Raw genomic sequence first — 15,863 nt, 5'->3', positions numbered from 1 at the left:
CTATATGAAGTGAATACCACTCTCATTAATTCGAGGACAGCCGGAAAACACTCAAAACGCTTAGTACGCCTTCAAACAGAAAGAAAACGAGTACACAGTAATTATTGGCGAAGCTCGTAATTAAGCCAGAAATGTTAAAATTTCGCCACTCATTACCTTCGCATCCCTTCCTCTCTTACCACCAAGTGTGTATATACCCGCGGTGTCACGTGTATACCTGCACTTCTCTGAGGAATGTGATAACAGCAACTTCTCCGATAGCACGTACTTCTCTCAAACGTACGGATAACGGCCGTGTAATGCCCTCGGACACTTGCTTAAGATTTTTTTTTTTGCGAGAACTAACTCACCTACAGATATGCTTGCATGCACATGAGACATTATCTTCCCCGCCATTTTCAGCAAATTTTATCTTGGTGGCGGTTATAGTTTTCCCTGGACAGCTGCGGGTAAGACATACGCGGCTCGTAAAACACACTTGTAGCAATATAGAGCGTTTTCCTAAGTAATTTGCTGCCAAGATCGTAATTAACATAGACAATATTAACTTTAGCGACACATAACCTATATCAAACGCCCCCTATATACTGCCACCAAATTTACATAAGCAAGGTGCATCGATTAGGGTAGCGAGGACACCGCGGAAACATATACTATACAGACGCGTCTGGTTTATAACGCATGAAAATAGGGAGAAAAACGAGCATTCAGTGGTTATTTACAAAACGCATAATAAAGCATTAATACCGGAAAGCCGACGTGCCATTTCACGTCAAGGAAAATTAAAACTACTTGTTCACCTTCCTATCTGGCTATGAGAAGCACAATTGTTTTTTTATGGGGTTTTACGTGCCAAAACAACCCCCATCTTATTATGAGGCACGCCGTAGTGGGGGACTCCGGATTAATTTAGACCACCCGAGGTTCTTTAACGTGCACCTAAATCTAAGTACACGGGTGTGTTCTGCATTTCGCCCCCATCGAAATGCGGCCGCCGTGGCCGGCATTCGATCCCGCGACCTCGTGCTCAGCAGCCCAACACCATAACCACTGAGCAACCACGGCGGGTCGAGCACAATCGTGCAAACCAACGAAATGGTATTTGAGTAAATAAATAATTAGTACCAATTTATTAATGCCATTGACATTCTTAGGATACTTCGCACGCTTTCCGGTATCTATATGGATCCAACCTTCATCCCGTCAACTTGGGTCACTTATTATGCGTCAATATAGATATGTGCCACTCTTCAACGACAGGAAAAAAGAAAAAAAACGTCGCAGTTTCGCCCGAAAGGCGAAGCATCGATTGCGATAGCAAATTAGTAGAGAGCTATTCGGAGTAGGGATAGTAGTTTTATCGGCTGCATGAACTTGGACACATTGGCTTACTAACTGAATTAACAATCGTGGTGTCAGCGCGCACAAGCAAACATGAATAGATCACACTGAATGACCGCAGCCAACGACTGTCAAAACGCTGGCTGCAGCGCAGGTTCGCGCGGTCTATCGCTTCAACGGAAACTGAGCGGCGAATGCACAGCGCATACAAAGGTCAGAGCCGTGTGGAGATAAGAGACGGTGCGGTCGACCGGCATTCCCGGGCAAAGCGCAAAGAAGTTGTTGGCAGAGGAGAAGCTGCCCCCCCCCTCCCCCCCTCTTCCCGCTTTGTTGCTTTCGCTTTTTGAGATTGAGTGGCAAGATACGCCTTTGGTGCCGGAGCACAGTGCCGCCCCGCCTCCCTCCCTCCCTCCCTCCCTCCCATACCCCCACGGTCTTTAGCGCGAGCTTCACGTTTGCTTTCCGCCGAGCGTTCGCTCTCCGTGATAGCGCGCGCCCCCAGCGCGCCTTCGCTCGCGCATACGGCGCGCGGCGACGATTTTATCGCCCTTGAAATCTATACGGAACCTCACGGCGACGGCGACGCCGACTGCAGAAATCCGGTAGAAGTGTCCATATAATTGCTATCGCAATAAAAAGAAAAAAAAAACTTTTAAGATTTCTTAGGTGTTGGGCGGTATCGAACCCGCGTCACACACATTAAGAAAATCTCGTCTGAATATATATTCAGACACGCGTCGTGCGCGGACTTCGCGGCGGCCCCGCTAGGTGGCGCGGCGTGTCCAGATGGGAACGCGAGAGAGAAAGCCCGGCTGCAGAGTACACGCCTCACACGTGACGCGTTTCGGCGGTGGCAATACGGTGTGACGCGCTACATCGCTTCAATGTTAACCGCATCAGAGAGAGAGAGAGAGAGAGAGAGAGAGAGAGAGAGAAGTTTAATGATGCGAAATGCAGAGAGGTCGGCCTGAGGTAAATTCCTCTAGCCAGCTACTCGGCGTTGGGGGAAGGGGAAGAGGGAAAGAAAGAGGGAAGAAAGAGGTGCATGATGGGTGACGATGATTAGAGAAGGAGGATGTAAAACATATGGCTAGCACTTGGGCATGCTCAAAGCCTACAGTCCAGGCCCGTACTTTTTAAAAAGTTCAGTAGCGCCTGGATGGCCTTGAAACTTGATTGAGCGCCTGGCCAAGGGCCTAAAATAACGTCCTCCGACAACGTTGGGCTGTCGAGACGCGTAAGGTCATTATTCAACCTTTGACGCTCTTGCACGTACCTAGGGCAGTCACAAAGCACATGACCCATAGTCTCATTGACATTGCACAATTCACAGTCTGGAGACTCGGTGCGTCGCATGAGGTGAACGTATCCGCGCGTAAACGCTAGCAAATTAAATATTACCAAAAATTATAGCAAATATTACCTATTAACCGCATCAAATTCGACAGTCATCCTAAGATGGTTTATACAGGAATTTTTTTTTGGTTATTGGTTTCCTCAACTACTCACAAGTGAAGACTCATTATAGGGTGCTAATTATGCTATGCTTTTTTGGCATAGCGCTTGGCCTGAGCTTGTTCCATCTATCCGCCTGGTTTCGCTCGAAGCTATACAAACTTCTCGAAGTGAGTCTGCAAATTCGAAAAACCGCAAACTCATTTGCGCATGCAAACTTGAACGTTTGCACGTGTGCGGCGCATACGAAAAGACAAACACGCGCTCACGAACACAGGTTAGTGCACGCTCGCTTGCTTGCACACAGATTTGTGGGTACTCGTACACACACAAACATACACACGTGCATCAATACAAATTTAAACGCATGTACGCATACGTGCACACATGGTGCGTTTGCATGCTCCGGACATTGTTTGGAACTGCACGCGAAGCTAACATGAATGTTGAATAGACCAAAGCTGCGATATTCACATTGTACTCGCTCGGCGAGACTCACTAATCCGAGGACAGCCGGCAAACACTCAGCGCGCCTTCGTACGCCTTCAAACAGAAAGAAAACGAGTACTCGGTAATTATTGGCGAAGCTTCTACGTACACCTTCTCGCATTTCATCTGTACCGTCCTTAAAAGCCTCTTAGTTTTTTCCCCCAGAAAAGTGAACTATTCCGGGAGGAGTGATTGGTGAACTCTGGAGCACATCACTCGGGAATATTGCACGAATCTTATTGAGATGACGCCAACAAGCGCGGAGAGCCGCAGCTCGGGATCGAACGGGGCGGAGCGTGCCGAGACTGTCGGCACCGATTTCTTCGAAGAATGTCGCAACCCCGATACGGAGCGGGGGAGGAAGAGCGCATTCATACACCCTAATGCTGCCCACTGCACCCACAGGCTTTTACGCTTGCAAGGGGAAGCGCACGCACCCTTCCTTTCAGCAATCCTATCCAGGCCTTTCCTTAACTCCAACTTGAATGTTTCCTTGCACATGCGGTCTACAAGATGCCTCGGAGGAAATGCTGGAGGGATGTTTCACCTTTATTGGCGCGAGCACACACATGAGACAAGTCAAAGCACTGAAGATATCGATGAGCAGATGAGCGAAGCGCTGATGGGGCTACTTCTTCTTCCTGCTGGCCACGTAACCGGCCACGCCGACAGACTTGATGACGTCGATGACGATGTTGTTGAGCAGAATGGCGACGATGAGCGACTTGAACCAGGAGACGTTTGCGTTGTACGTGTACTTGAGGCCGATGGGCACCATGAAGCCCGACAGCACGACGGACAACACCAGGGCCACCAGCAGCCCGATGTACAGGAACGGTGTCGGCAGGATGCCTTCCTCGACGCGCTCCTCGGCCAGCGACAGCGACCTGCAACGGTCGCACAGTGTTCGCAGCTGTGAGACATTTCTCCAAATGTTCGGTTCGCTGCCTCCGCTGCCCAAATATGAAAGCACCGGTTAGAGTTTAAAAAGGGCAACTGAAACAAAATAAGGACGCTTAAGCTTCGCCTTTAAGAGTGGAATGCGATAGCGTTATCGGGCCCCGTTCGCATTGCATTTTTCGTTACGAGTAAGCTTCACTGCAACACACGATGTGGGAAAGACAGCTTACAAAGACCAAGCTTACACCGATCCCCTTAAAGTCGGCTTCACTTTTAAACACAAATGAATTGCTGGGAAGACGCTTTTTCAGGGGCAATATAAGCCGTTTTGTATCAAAATATGAAGGCCCTAGGACCTTTTTTTATAATTTTATTGTTTGCTGTTATCCCGAGGCGCGCGCGCGTCCGAACGCATTAGGCAGACTAAGTACCAGTTTGACCTTGGCTGAGATTGAAGGTCAGATTTACGGAACCAGGCGTTTTCTGGGTTTGTACCTGGAGTAGTAGAGCTATCGCTTTAATACTGCTCTGGGAGTCAGTTGATAGCGATCTCGAGAACTCTGGAGGAGAACGACGGCCGCTCACCTGGCGTCCCTGGAGACCGCGGCGGCGCTCTCGTCCCGGTACTCGGGCATCTCGTAGGTGATCTTGATCTCCGGGTTGCGCGTGTACTGCGTGAACTTGGTGGTGGTGAGCACCCGCGCAGTCTTGGCCGCCTCGGCGTGGCTGTCGCGAGATGCCAGCCGGACCTTCTCCGGCGGCATCTGCTTCGAGAACCTACGCGGTGATCGAGAGCAGGCGCGCGCGTTGTGGTCAATGACCTTTCCGGAACGGGTGCATGCATATACGTATATATACCTCTGACGAAACCGCGGGCTCAACTCTTTCATGTTGACTCCGCCAGCACAAAACCAATCAGGCATGACTCAAAAAGGCGGCAAAGAGAAACACTATAGTTTAAACTGACATGCAGAAGAATCCGGATATATCGAATCCACACATAACGAATTATTGTGTATAACGAACAGCAGTAAAATACCCTTGAAAAATTTTTTATAAAATTTTTATTGGATATATCGAATTACCCATATATCGAACTTTTTTGTGATACCCTTCAGATTCAATATACCCGGGTTCGACTGTATTATATTTCAATGCCACGAGGGTAAATAAATAAATAAATAAATAAATAAATAAATAAATAAATAAATAAATAAATAAACGAGAGGCAATTTGTGATATTGCGGGTATAAACTAAGAGTTCCTGACGTCACCACGCGGATACTTGGAGTGACGTCGTAGTAGGAATACCCATTTCACTGGCCCATTTCAGTGGAATGTCGTGGAGCAACAAGGCCAAATGCATGGACGCACTACTCCCTGATTGCACCATCGACGCGAACAGCGCACACAGTGCGTTTTCTGTCATCGGAGGGAGTCAAACCGGCGGAAATCCACCGTCGGCTGTAAACGCTTCCCCATCCGCCGTGCACCGCAGATCTTCGGATGACCCGCATCTCCTGCCCTTTGAAGGAAACGCTGCGTGGTTGTCGGTTCAAATCAGATGACGAAGTCCAGCATGCGGTGCGAATGTGGCTTCGTGAGCAACCAAACACCTTCTTCACGATCTGATTACACGATACTAAATGTGAATTTTTAGTGCAGGCGGCATATCTGGCAATGCTACACAATATGTGTAGTTCCTTCTTTTTGCCAGGAAATTGAGATGTTATGTAAAAATTGTCTGTAGTTTTTTCATTTACCCTCGTGTATTTTCGTTAATTTTGTGGTAATATTGACTATGAGAACAAAAAATGACAGCAAATAAAAAAAAATTGCACCGAAAATCTAGGGCGGGTATGTCGGCGTGACGTCACACATTTCAAAGTATATTTTGGTATTTCAACCGTTGAGGCTTAGTAAAAGTTATTGAAATTTCCTCATTTTTGCCCATTGGCTCATTTAGAATACAATGTCATCCATCCTTACCGAAAACAAAAGTTAACTAAGTCCCGAGCAGGCACTGTCAAAATTCATGACGTCATGGCGAAATGGTGCGGGAATTTCTAAGGGGCGTCGTCCACAGTCTTTCGTTTTTGCGTTTGTTTTCTGGCTCACTGAGCCTCTTGTCATGGCATATGAGCGGATTTTCTGGTAATATATAAGCCCAATTAATTGAGCCACCCAACCTGTTTTTTTCTTTCGTGCCGCTTTAAGAGTAAGAACGAAAGTCTGCTCCGCCTCGTTGCTAAACCTAATTTGTTGTCACTGAAACAAACACAGAAAAAGTAAAGCAGGAAAAAAAAATTACGAGACCCCTTTGACTATCAACAACGAGTGCTGCATGCAAATAGCACTGACAACTGACCCGCAGCGATAACTTAGTGGCTACGGCGTTGGGCTGCTGAGCTGGAGTTGATCGCGGATTCCATCCGGGCCGCGGCGGCCGCATTTCGATGAGAACGAATTTCTCGGTCGTGAAATTTCCAGCTGGCTTGGAGTCAACCACTACCGCGCCGCAACTTTTTCCCTAAGAGCGAGAACAACCCAGAGATGAACGATGGCTGGTCCTTGGAGGAGTTGTTTTTCCAATGCTTTTTAAAACAAATTCATCAATTCTCTATACCACCCCTATGCTTTTTCCCCGATACGTAAATGTTTTTATAACTCGAACGAGCCACGAAGCGGTGCAACATATTTGGGGACGGTTTGGGATGGGTATACCCGCCTAAATGTTGCTCCTTGTTGTGCAGGTTGGTTCATATCAATTGCAATGCGGGCCTGCAAGCACATTGCATTTCAATTGCAATGTGCTTGCTGGCCCGAGTTCGTCCGGACACTCTGCTCATAGAGGAGGATTGGTCAGTCCTCCCCAAGAGTCGATTAATAAGGAGGACCACTCACGTGAACAGAATCTGCAGGATGACCCCGGCAAGGAAGACGACGGCCGCGATGATGCATCCGCGCTCGGCCTCCTTGGCGAATCCGGGTTCAGCTTCGCCGGGCATCGGATGGAAACCGCGCAGAACCATGGCCATGAACATGGTGAGCACGCCCAGGAACAGAATGGTCACCAGCCGCTGGAGGCGCGTGTAGCGGCTGCCGCTGGGCCACGCAAACACGCTCACCAGGAGGTGGCACAGCCGAAACACCCTGCGATCGAAGAAGGAACAGCCGACGCGTGCTTGCGTATGGGCCTGAATGGCATAGGTCGATCGGGGTTGTCATATGGGCTTGTTTTTCTAACACTTCAAGGCGATTTAGAGCGCAAAATACCGCAAGGACGCAAGGAAACACGTTGGACACACTTGGCTATATATTTTCAACAACGGAGGTTGTTGAAAGTAGCGTCGCGTGTGTACAATAACTCGATTTGACGCATAGGTCGAGCCTTCTGTAGGGTGCGGCGAGATCATCCTGAATCGCTTCTTTGCGCATTTACATAAGACCGATTCAACCAGCGAGCGACACTCCGTATCGAGACGGGCAGTGCACCACCCGTCTCGATGGTGAGTGACGTACAAGTAACCGTAACTTAGCACTCAACGTGGGGCTCGAAGTTTGGAATCTCGCGCTTCGTCAATACGCAGCTTTGGCATTCATGCCACATGTGGGGCGAGGCGCGCAAATTGTTTTTAAAAACTTACAGCCCTGAAAAAAAGCCAAACACACAACATAAAGTAAGCGGGACGGGCGCTGCCCTGTCTCCTTTAGGCTGCGCGTTTCCGTTTCGCTGTAAATATGTCAAATTGCTCAAACCAACTAGCCCATCAGATTTATGGATCAATGGAGCAAAAGGTTTTTCGTGAGTGAAAGTCCTTAAGTATCGCCATTTCGCTGCTCCCGTGCTCTCGTTATCAAGCCGCGATATTGCTCGGCCGATGATTTGAAGCTCGTTACTGAAACTGCAACTGAAAGCACATGCTAACGATATGTTACTTGCCTGAAGCAACTATAGCGTGGAAAGCAAGCGTCGTCAGTTTTTTTAGATGTCCGAAAATTGGACAGTACATTTGCCAGTGAAAATGGCCACTATAAGCTGCGTGTGCTGCCCAATTGCGGAGCTGCGGTCATACCTGGGGAACGTAAGCTGGAACATGATGGACATCTTCTTGCCATGGCCTTCCACGAAAGGCAGGATGTCGGCGTGGTCCTGGTCTTGGAACCGGAGCCACTTATCCACCACGAAGAGGAACTTTTCCGGCGTGCCCTCGTGAAACACGTCGACTTTCTTCAAGTGCCTGGGTCCAACGTTTAGTAGATTACGTGCATTTGAAACATTCTCTATGTTATCGACCGATCACTTCGTTCCAGCTGACAACCAATTGGTTTTGACGAACAGTCATGAGAAAGAAGTCGGGTCATATACATAATTAATAATATAACAAACTCATGAATCAATCAATCAATCAATCAATCAATCAATCAATCAATCAATCAATCAATCAATCAATCATATCGCAGGAACAGCTATTTGTTAGGGTGGTTCAATGGAGACTCTTTCTTCCACGGTGGCTCACTCGCTTTGACGTTCCGCTCTTGAGCACGAGGTCGCGGGTGCGATTTCTAGCCGCGACGGTCGCATTCCGATGAGGGTACGACGCAAGGACACCCATCCAATTAAATTCAAGTGTACAATATATAGGACCACAGGCGTTAAAAATTAATTCTGAACTCTCCACGGCGTTAACCTTCACTAATTATTAGTGGTGTCTTAGTGTTACTGTAGATAAACACCACATTGCGCGTTATATTGATACATTGAATCTGGAATAAGGGAGCGCATGATTCTTGGAAATCCTACGCAACTTTCCGACGAGCGGTCGAGTGGCCGGATGCTGACTGCGCCACCGTCCGCAGCCATTACCTCGCGGTAGCCGCTAGATTCCACATATATGTATGTCCTATAGCGAACGCGGCGTTACCATGCGTGGTCTCATTGTGGCGTGGGCCTGTGCTTTTTTTCCTTTTGTACGCAAAAGATGGCGGCCAAATCGGCCAACTGACCACTCTAGATAAGTGTGGTTCAGACTGTACATGTACTGTGAGGAAGTCACGGCCCTGTAGCCGTGGTCCCTAGGCTCCAACCCATGGCTACGCGTTGTTCCGCCTCAAGTGTGCGCAAGATGTCTCTGCTGCGGCTGTTCTCTCTTGCGGTATACCTAACGATGGTATCTGCACAATACGTATCGGGTCCTGCCGCGCCGTGAAGTTCCCGTGTAGCCATAGGTATGATGTCCAGTGTATAACGGAATACCATTTGTTCGGGACAGAACAGTATGATGAAATATGAAGACAAACACGGACCGCAAAAAATTTAGTAACGTTAACATTACTAAATATTTAGTGAAGGGCGTTTGTCTTCACCTTTCATCGTTCCATATGTACGTACCGAATCTAGTGCGCATGTACACTGTAGATGCTCCAGTTAAAAAAAAAAAAGTAGGTTTTCATTGTCCCTAAAACTGCCCAATGAGGGACGCCGTAGTGGAAGGCTGCGGACTAGATTTGCACCACTAGGTACATTTTTTTAATGTACACCGAAGGCACATTGCATTGTTTTTGCATTGCGCCTGTATAGGAATGCGGCCGTCGCGGTGGGAATCGAACCACCCACCTCGTGGTTAGCAGTGCGACGCCATAGCCACAGAGCCGCCGTGGCGTGTCATGCTCCATGTTATACATTGTAAAACACTGTGTGTTCACCTAAAACACGCGATAAGTACACCTTGGCATGGGTACGGGTGACGTACTATAGAATTAAATAGACAAGTTGCCGTTGCCATTGAACATACAACAATTTTAGTACTAGAGGGAACTCTGACCTATGGGAGCTACAAGCATGGTGGTTCAGCAAGCACGCGAACGATGTTTAGTGCATGTATTTGCCTGAACTTCGTCTTTCTGGCTTCAATTATAAGGCGTGCCAACAATGCAAATGGATAATTTTCAACAACACATTGCGTTATTAGTGAAACACGTTGTAGTGATTATGCATGCGCGGAAATTCTTATTGCCTTTTACGCTTGCAAAAATCGGATTTCTTGGAAATATAGGCCGAGAAAGGCAGATAAAGCGCATAGTAAATAGAATCGCAACAACGTCCGAATTCACAAGCACGAATATCAGACAAATATATGCACAATAACGATCATTTCCATGGCAGGTGAACGATCGCTGTGCCAGAGTTGCCTCTATAGTATAGTATATATCATTGGCATATGGAAACTCTTGGCAAAGCCGCCTGTGCTATATACTGACCAGCTCGGCCTGGTACCCTCGCTGTCGGAGAAGATGCTGAGCACGATGATGTTCCCGAGCGTCTGTTGCGTGGTAAGCAGCAGCCCGTTGGTGCTGCCGGCAAGCAGGAAGTACGGGTTGCAGCGGGGGTCGCGCAGCGTGAACTTGCCCGACGTGCCTTCGGTGCCGTGCAGCTCTACCTGGATCTTGGCCGTCGTCTCGGCGTACTGCGTGGCACGACACCCGAGATCGCGGCTGTTACGACACGACGGGCCAAGTGGCGGTGGCGCAAGACGAGCTTGTTTGTACGCGAGCAAATAGAATGAGAACCCTTTAGGTGAAGAAAGCAAGAAAAACAAAAATGACTCGCTATACCGGCCCTGCGAAAGTGTATGTACAGCGAAGCTGATGAAAAATACCACTATACAACTGCTGAGGGAGGTATGCACTGCTTTATTGCATTAGAGTAATGGTAGTAATGGTAATTTAGAGCGATGAGAGTAACGGACATTTTGGCAGCACGCCGCCGCTGGTCATATTGCCGTTTCCTTTTCCCTTTGCCACTCCTCGTATGCACGTTGCACCTCGGAAGTCCTATACCTACGCTTTGCTTACCCATAGCGGTGCTACAACAATGAAACCAGTTGCTAGGCTGGTTCTTTTAGGTACGAAATGCTAGAGACGTCACTTCGGCAGCTTGCGCAGATGACGGCAGCTTGCGCAACAGTAATCTTTACAGGGAAACGTATGCGGGGAGCGCTACGTGCTTGGCATTGTTATCAGGAACGCCTTATCACCAATTATGTGGTTCGAATGCCTGCTTTGAGCTTGTTCTTTATTGAAACGAATGCTGTTCTGTAAGTTGTATGCGTGATTCCGAAGAATGTATGCAGATTTTGCTTCACTTTGCTGAGTGCTTGAATCCTCTGCCTTACGGGGGTACGAGCCACTGCTCCTGGCCCTGCACTGCCGCCGGGATCGGCCCACATTTTTGTTAACGGCCGCGGACACGAAAATTGCGGACCAACGAGAGGCTAACAGCTTTGGTGTAATACGGAAGAAGCATGAGCACCTATGCTGCTGCAAACGTGTGAGTATCGCCGGAAAATAGAGGCTGAGTGGTCAATAGTAGAACAAGGGGTGTTGCTGCAGTCAACACCCACCGCGGTGGCTTAGCGGCTATTGCGTTGAGCTGCTAAGCACGAGGTTGCGGGATCAAATCCCGGTCGCGGCGGCCGCATTTCGATGGGGGCGAAATGCAAAAACGCCCGTGTCCCGTGCATTGGGGGCACGTAAAAGATCCCCTGGTGGTAAAATTAATCCGGAGTCCCCCTAATACGGCGTGCCCCATAATCAAATCATGGTTTTGGCACGTAAAACCCCAGAATTCATTCATTTGCTGCAGTCAACGTTTCGACAAGAGGACTTGCCTGCGTCTCTTTGTCGAAACGCTGTATCGAGTGGCCATACCCTGTTCACCCATTTATGCCGATGAAAAGGAATTCAAGCACATCACTGAGAACTGTCAACAGAAGGAATAAGGGACAATAGTATGTCGGGGTCACTTGCTCTTGATAAAGAGGATGCTAATCACTGTTAGCGAAAGTGTAAGCTTCGCACCCTGGAAATTGACATGCGAAACTGCTGCCAAAATCGCACCTATATTCCCGAAGTGTGACGTCATGGACCAAGCAGAACTTTTTGTTGGGCTAGTTGGTGCATGTTACTGAAGTATTAATGCGCCAAACAGACGACACAAGAAGAGACACAGACGAGCGCTTACTAACAATTGATGTTTTATTGAAAGAAACATCGCTTAACCATTGTCTTTTTATGGAGTTGTGGCTCTATACACCACGTGTCATTGTCGCGAACGTCATATTTTATTCGAGTTTCATCATCGTTTATAATCTTTTTATCGCCTTTTGCCTGGTTGCCATGCGATTTTCGACAACGTGTGAGTTACGCCGCCAGATTTGCGTATATATTGTGTTTCTTTCAATAAAACATCAGTTGTTAGTAAGCGCTCGTCCGTGTCTCTTCTTGTGCCGTCTGTTTGGCGCTTTAATACTTCAGTGTCATGGACCAAGTTCGATTATACTTGCTAAATAGCTAACACTCCGATATATTGAAAATTCAACCTGGTAACTTTCGTTGGATCTTCCAGCAGAAAAAAAAAGGTCACAATTCGCGAAAAGGCGGCAAATTTTGTGATGTCACCCAATGGCATCGTTTCAATCGCTGTTTCGGCATAACATAAATTGATAATATTTGTTCTTCGAGTGCGACTTCCGCTTTTAAACAGCAACCCGCCATAGTTGCTTAGAGGCTATGGTGTTTGGTTGCTAAGCACGAGGCCGCGGGATCAAATACCGGCCACGGCTGCCGCATTTCGATGGGGGGAAAAATACGCAAACGCCCGTGCACTTAGATTTAGGTGCACGCTAAAAAGCCCAGGTGGTCCAAATTATTCCGGAGTCCCTCACTACGGCGTGCCTCATCGTGGTTTTGGCAAGTAAAACCTGCAAATTTTTTGTTTTAAACAGCAACATTTTTTTCCCTTGGGAAGCACAAACGGAGTGTTGTAAAAGAGCCGTACACTTCACGTTCCGTTCTTAACTCTGCTGCCGTACATACTTAAAAAAAACAGACATCGATAACGAGATTTCTGATCACCATGGGTGGTAGTTTCTATCGTGAACAATGCTTCATACGAGGCGAGCTGATTGTTGCATTTATGAGGTCTGTATGTGGTTTGCAGTGAACAATGCTCCAAAGACGCCGGTCAGTCGCACCAAACAGATGAGAGCGGTGAGCAGGCCGTATTTTATTGTAAAAAAAAAAAAACAATGCAGATCCCACACACTGTGGGAATAGATGTAAGCGAAGCTTTCTGCGCTGTTTGAACGGGGACAGGTTAGTGATGCATCTCCTCTTCTACTGAGCGCGGCCGCGAGCGTCCTATCTTGGAGGCAATCTGCCGTTGGTTCGAAGGTTGGCCGAACTATAGGATAGCTGATGGCTTCGCGTGCGCTGTGCCTAGTTCGTGTAGGGGAATTCGCTCGCCGCTGCTGCCGGTCTGAATCAGGCCAGCGTTCTGACAACGAGTGTCCGCAGTCATCGGGTGACATGTGTTCGTGTCCGCGTGACAAATTGCTTGTTAATTTAGCTTGTAAGCGAGTGTTTACAGCAGTTTATGCGACTGATAAAACGACTAACCTTACTTCGTATAGCTGTCTAATAATTTGCTATCTCAATCAATGCTTCGCCTTTCGGGCGAAACTGACTTTTTTCTCTTTACTTCTCGACCATGATTTGATTTCTATACGGAGGTAAGTGCAGTGTTAATTAGGAAAGATTGGTAGTGAGATGAAACGTACCAAAGTGTTTAGACACTTCGCGACGTTTTGTTCTAATAAAGATGCTGAGCACGAGATCGCGGGATCAAATCCCGGCCGCGGCGGCCGCATATCGATGGAGGAGAAATGCAAAAAAAAAAAAAAAAAACCGCCCGTGTGCTTGCGTTGTAGGGCACGTTAAAGAACCCCAGGTGGTCGAAATTAATCCGGAGCCCTCCACTACGGCGTGCCTCATGATCAGAACTGGTTTTGGCACGTAAAAACCCAGAAAGAATAACAACGTTCTGATAAAGATCAAATGCGCGTCGGCACTCATACTTAGTTCTCTTTTCTCTCACGCCTTGTTTATTTTAATTCAAGCGTGCGCCAACAATGGTTGCTGTTATACGTATAAAAAAAATTCAGCAGCTCAGTTTTCTCTACTGAATATAGAGATACAAGAAACGGCATGCCTTTTCCTTCCTCATGTTTTTTTTTTCATTACCAAATGCAACAGCGAGGTCATGTACGCACGGCTACAATATTACCAGCACAGTCTATACTTTGCCATGGGATCCCTGACTTAGCAGGAGTCATCTGAAGACGGGAAAGTGCGACGCACAACCACGCGTGCTTACCTGCACGTAACTGGTCTGGAATATCAAGACGTAGATTTCCTTGTTGCCAGGCTTGTTCTCCGGCGCTATGGCCGTTGCCCCCTGCAGGGAGAAAATTGAACAAAAGCATGGACAGATGACGGTTTTATGTCACAGATGTCCATGCGGACACGGCTGCTAACAACTCCACAGCACTTGTTCCTTTCTGTATAATGCAACCGTCTACTACGTTAACTGAAACGGAAACTAGAGAGAGATCGAAACTGAAAGACAACGCCGTCAGTCCACAGTGAAGATTGCAACACGAATTCAGGAAAGAAAAAAAGCTCTATGAAACTTTCTATGAAAGTTCTATATAACGTTCTATGAAAACTTTATGCGCGTGCCGCCCTTGCCGGCTGTGCAAGGTTTCCTAAGGGCAGTGCCACAGACGTTAAGGCAGCGCTTGACGTTATTGCAGGGGAGACATTTCGTCTCTTGTTGGCCTGTGCGCTTTGACGAGTTTTGGATACCATAGCAATAACGTCACTAATGTCAATAACGTTCGCAAAAAGGCTCGAAATCTGAATGCTGGCTGCCGCTCCAAATGACATGGAACTCGCACGGTGGGCTTAGTTACTAGCAGAAGGCTTTTTTCAATATGAGCAGCTTTCGCCGTGAAGAAAACGAAGTTTCCTGAAACACCGAGCCCGTGACAGTTATCGCAGTATTGCGCAGAGAAGACTCGCGATGTATCACTCGGCATCGAAGTGATAGGCAATGCGGCGCCCAGTGACAACTCAGTTTGCTGTACTTTCTTTGATATTTAGTTTGTGCGGCTTCGGCATGCCACTTTAGCCTCCACCGACACCAGAAAAGCGTGCTAGGCCGCGGGAGCTGGAGCGTGTTACAGAAAAATAGGAGGAGAATCGCGCAATCCAGCACAACGAAATACATGCAAATCGGTGGCGACATACTTTGGTTGCGATCGAAATAACCTCATGGTCCTTAGCCGCGGTGCTCGGAAGAATGCTTCTGTAAAGGTGTAATGCACTGTCGGTGCACGACAATTCTTTTTTGCAGCGCTCCGCCAACCGCATCATCCTGTTTTCCAGCTTTCAAAATGCCGCAGGTATTTTTTAATAACGCTGGTCCTCTCATGCGAATGATCGTGGTCTTTCGAAGTTCCTGCTCGCATGCAAGAGGGCGCTAGTTGAAATGCAGTCAGTATTCGATCATATTCGATTCCATAGATGTGCTGTATACATATAAGCCGGTGGGTAGGTCGATTGCTACGCTTCGAGAACGGATGGTTGAAAACGCTGACAGATGTCGCTGTAACACCAGTGGAATTTGGTAAGGCTCACTTTATGAAATAAAAACGAACGCAAGAAAGATGCAGCTCGAAGAGCTGAAAGCACAGGCTCCGGACTGGTGGCTCATTTATACATTTAACAGGCCTTCTGTCTTCAAGGTATAGAGTCGACATTGCATCTCGTCCCGC

At 47.8% G+C, this 15,863-nt stretch overlaps 1 protein-coding gene across 1 annotated transcript in view; it reads right to left on the bottom strand.

Moving 5' to 3' along the window:
* Nucleotides 1-3,826: 3,826 nt before the first annotated feature.
* LOC119440513 (uncharacterized) overlaps nucleotides 3,827-15,863 on the bottom strand; it is a 45,190-nt gene continuing 33,153 nt past the window's right edge. Inside the window, 6 exon segments of the mRNA XM_049661774.1 lie at nucleotides 3,827-4,172; nucleotides 4,771-4,962; nucleotides 7,090-7,338; nucleotides 8,262-8,426; nucleotides 10,447-10,652; nucleotides 14,402-14,482. Coding sequence (XP_049517731.1) covers nucleotides 3,914-4,172; nucleotides 4,771-4,962; nucleotides 7,090-7,338; nucleotides 8,262-8,426; nucleotides 10,447-10,652; nucleotides 14,402-14,482 — 1,152 coding nt within the window. The 3' untranslated portion in view covers nucleotides 3,827-3,913.

Source organism: Dermacentor silvarum, chromosome 2 (genome assembly GCF_013339745.2).
Source record: "Dermacentor silvarum isolate Dsil-2018 chromosome 2, BIME_Dsil_1.4, whole genome shotgun sequence".
NCBI classification, from domain to species: Eukaryota; Metazoa; Arthropoda; class Arachnida; order Ixodida; family Ixodidae; genus Dermacentor; species Dermacentor silvarum.
This window is presented reverse-complemented; position numbering and strand designations above follow the sequence as displayed.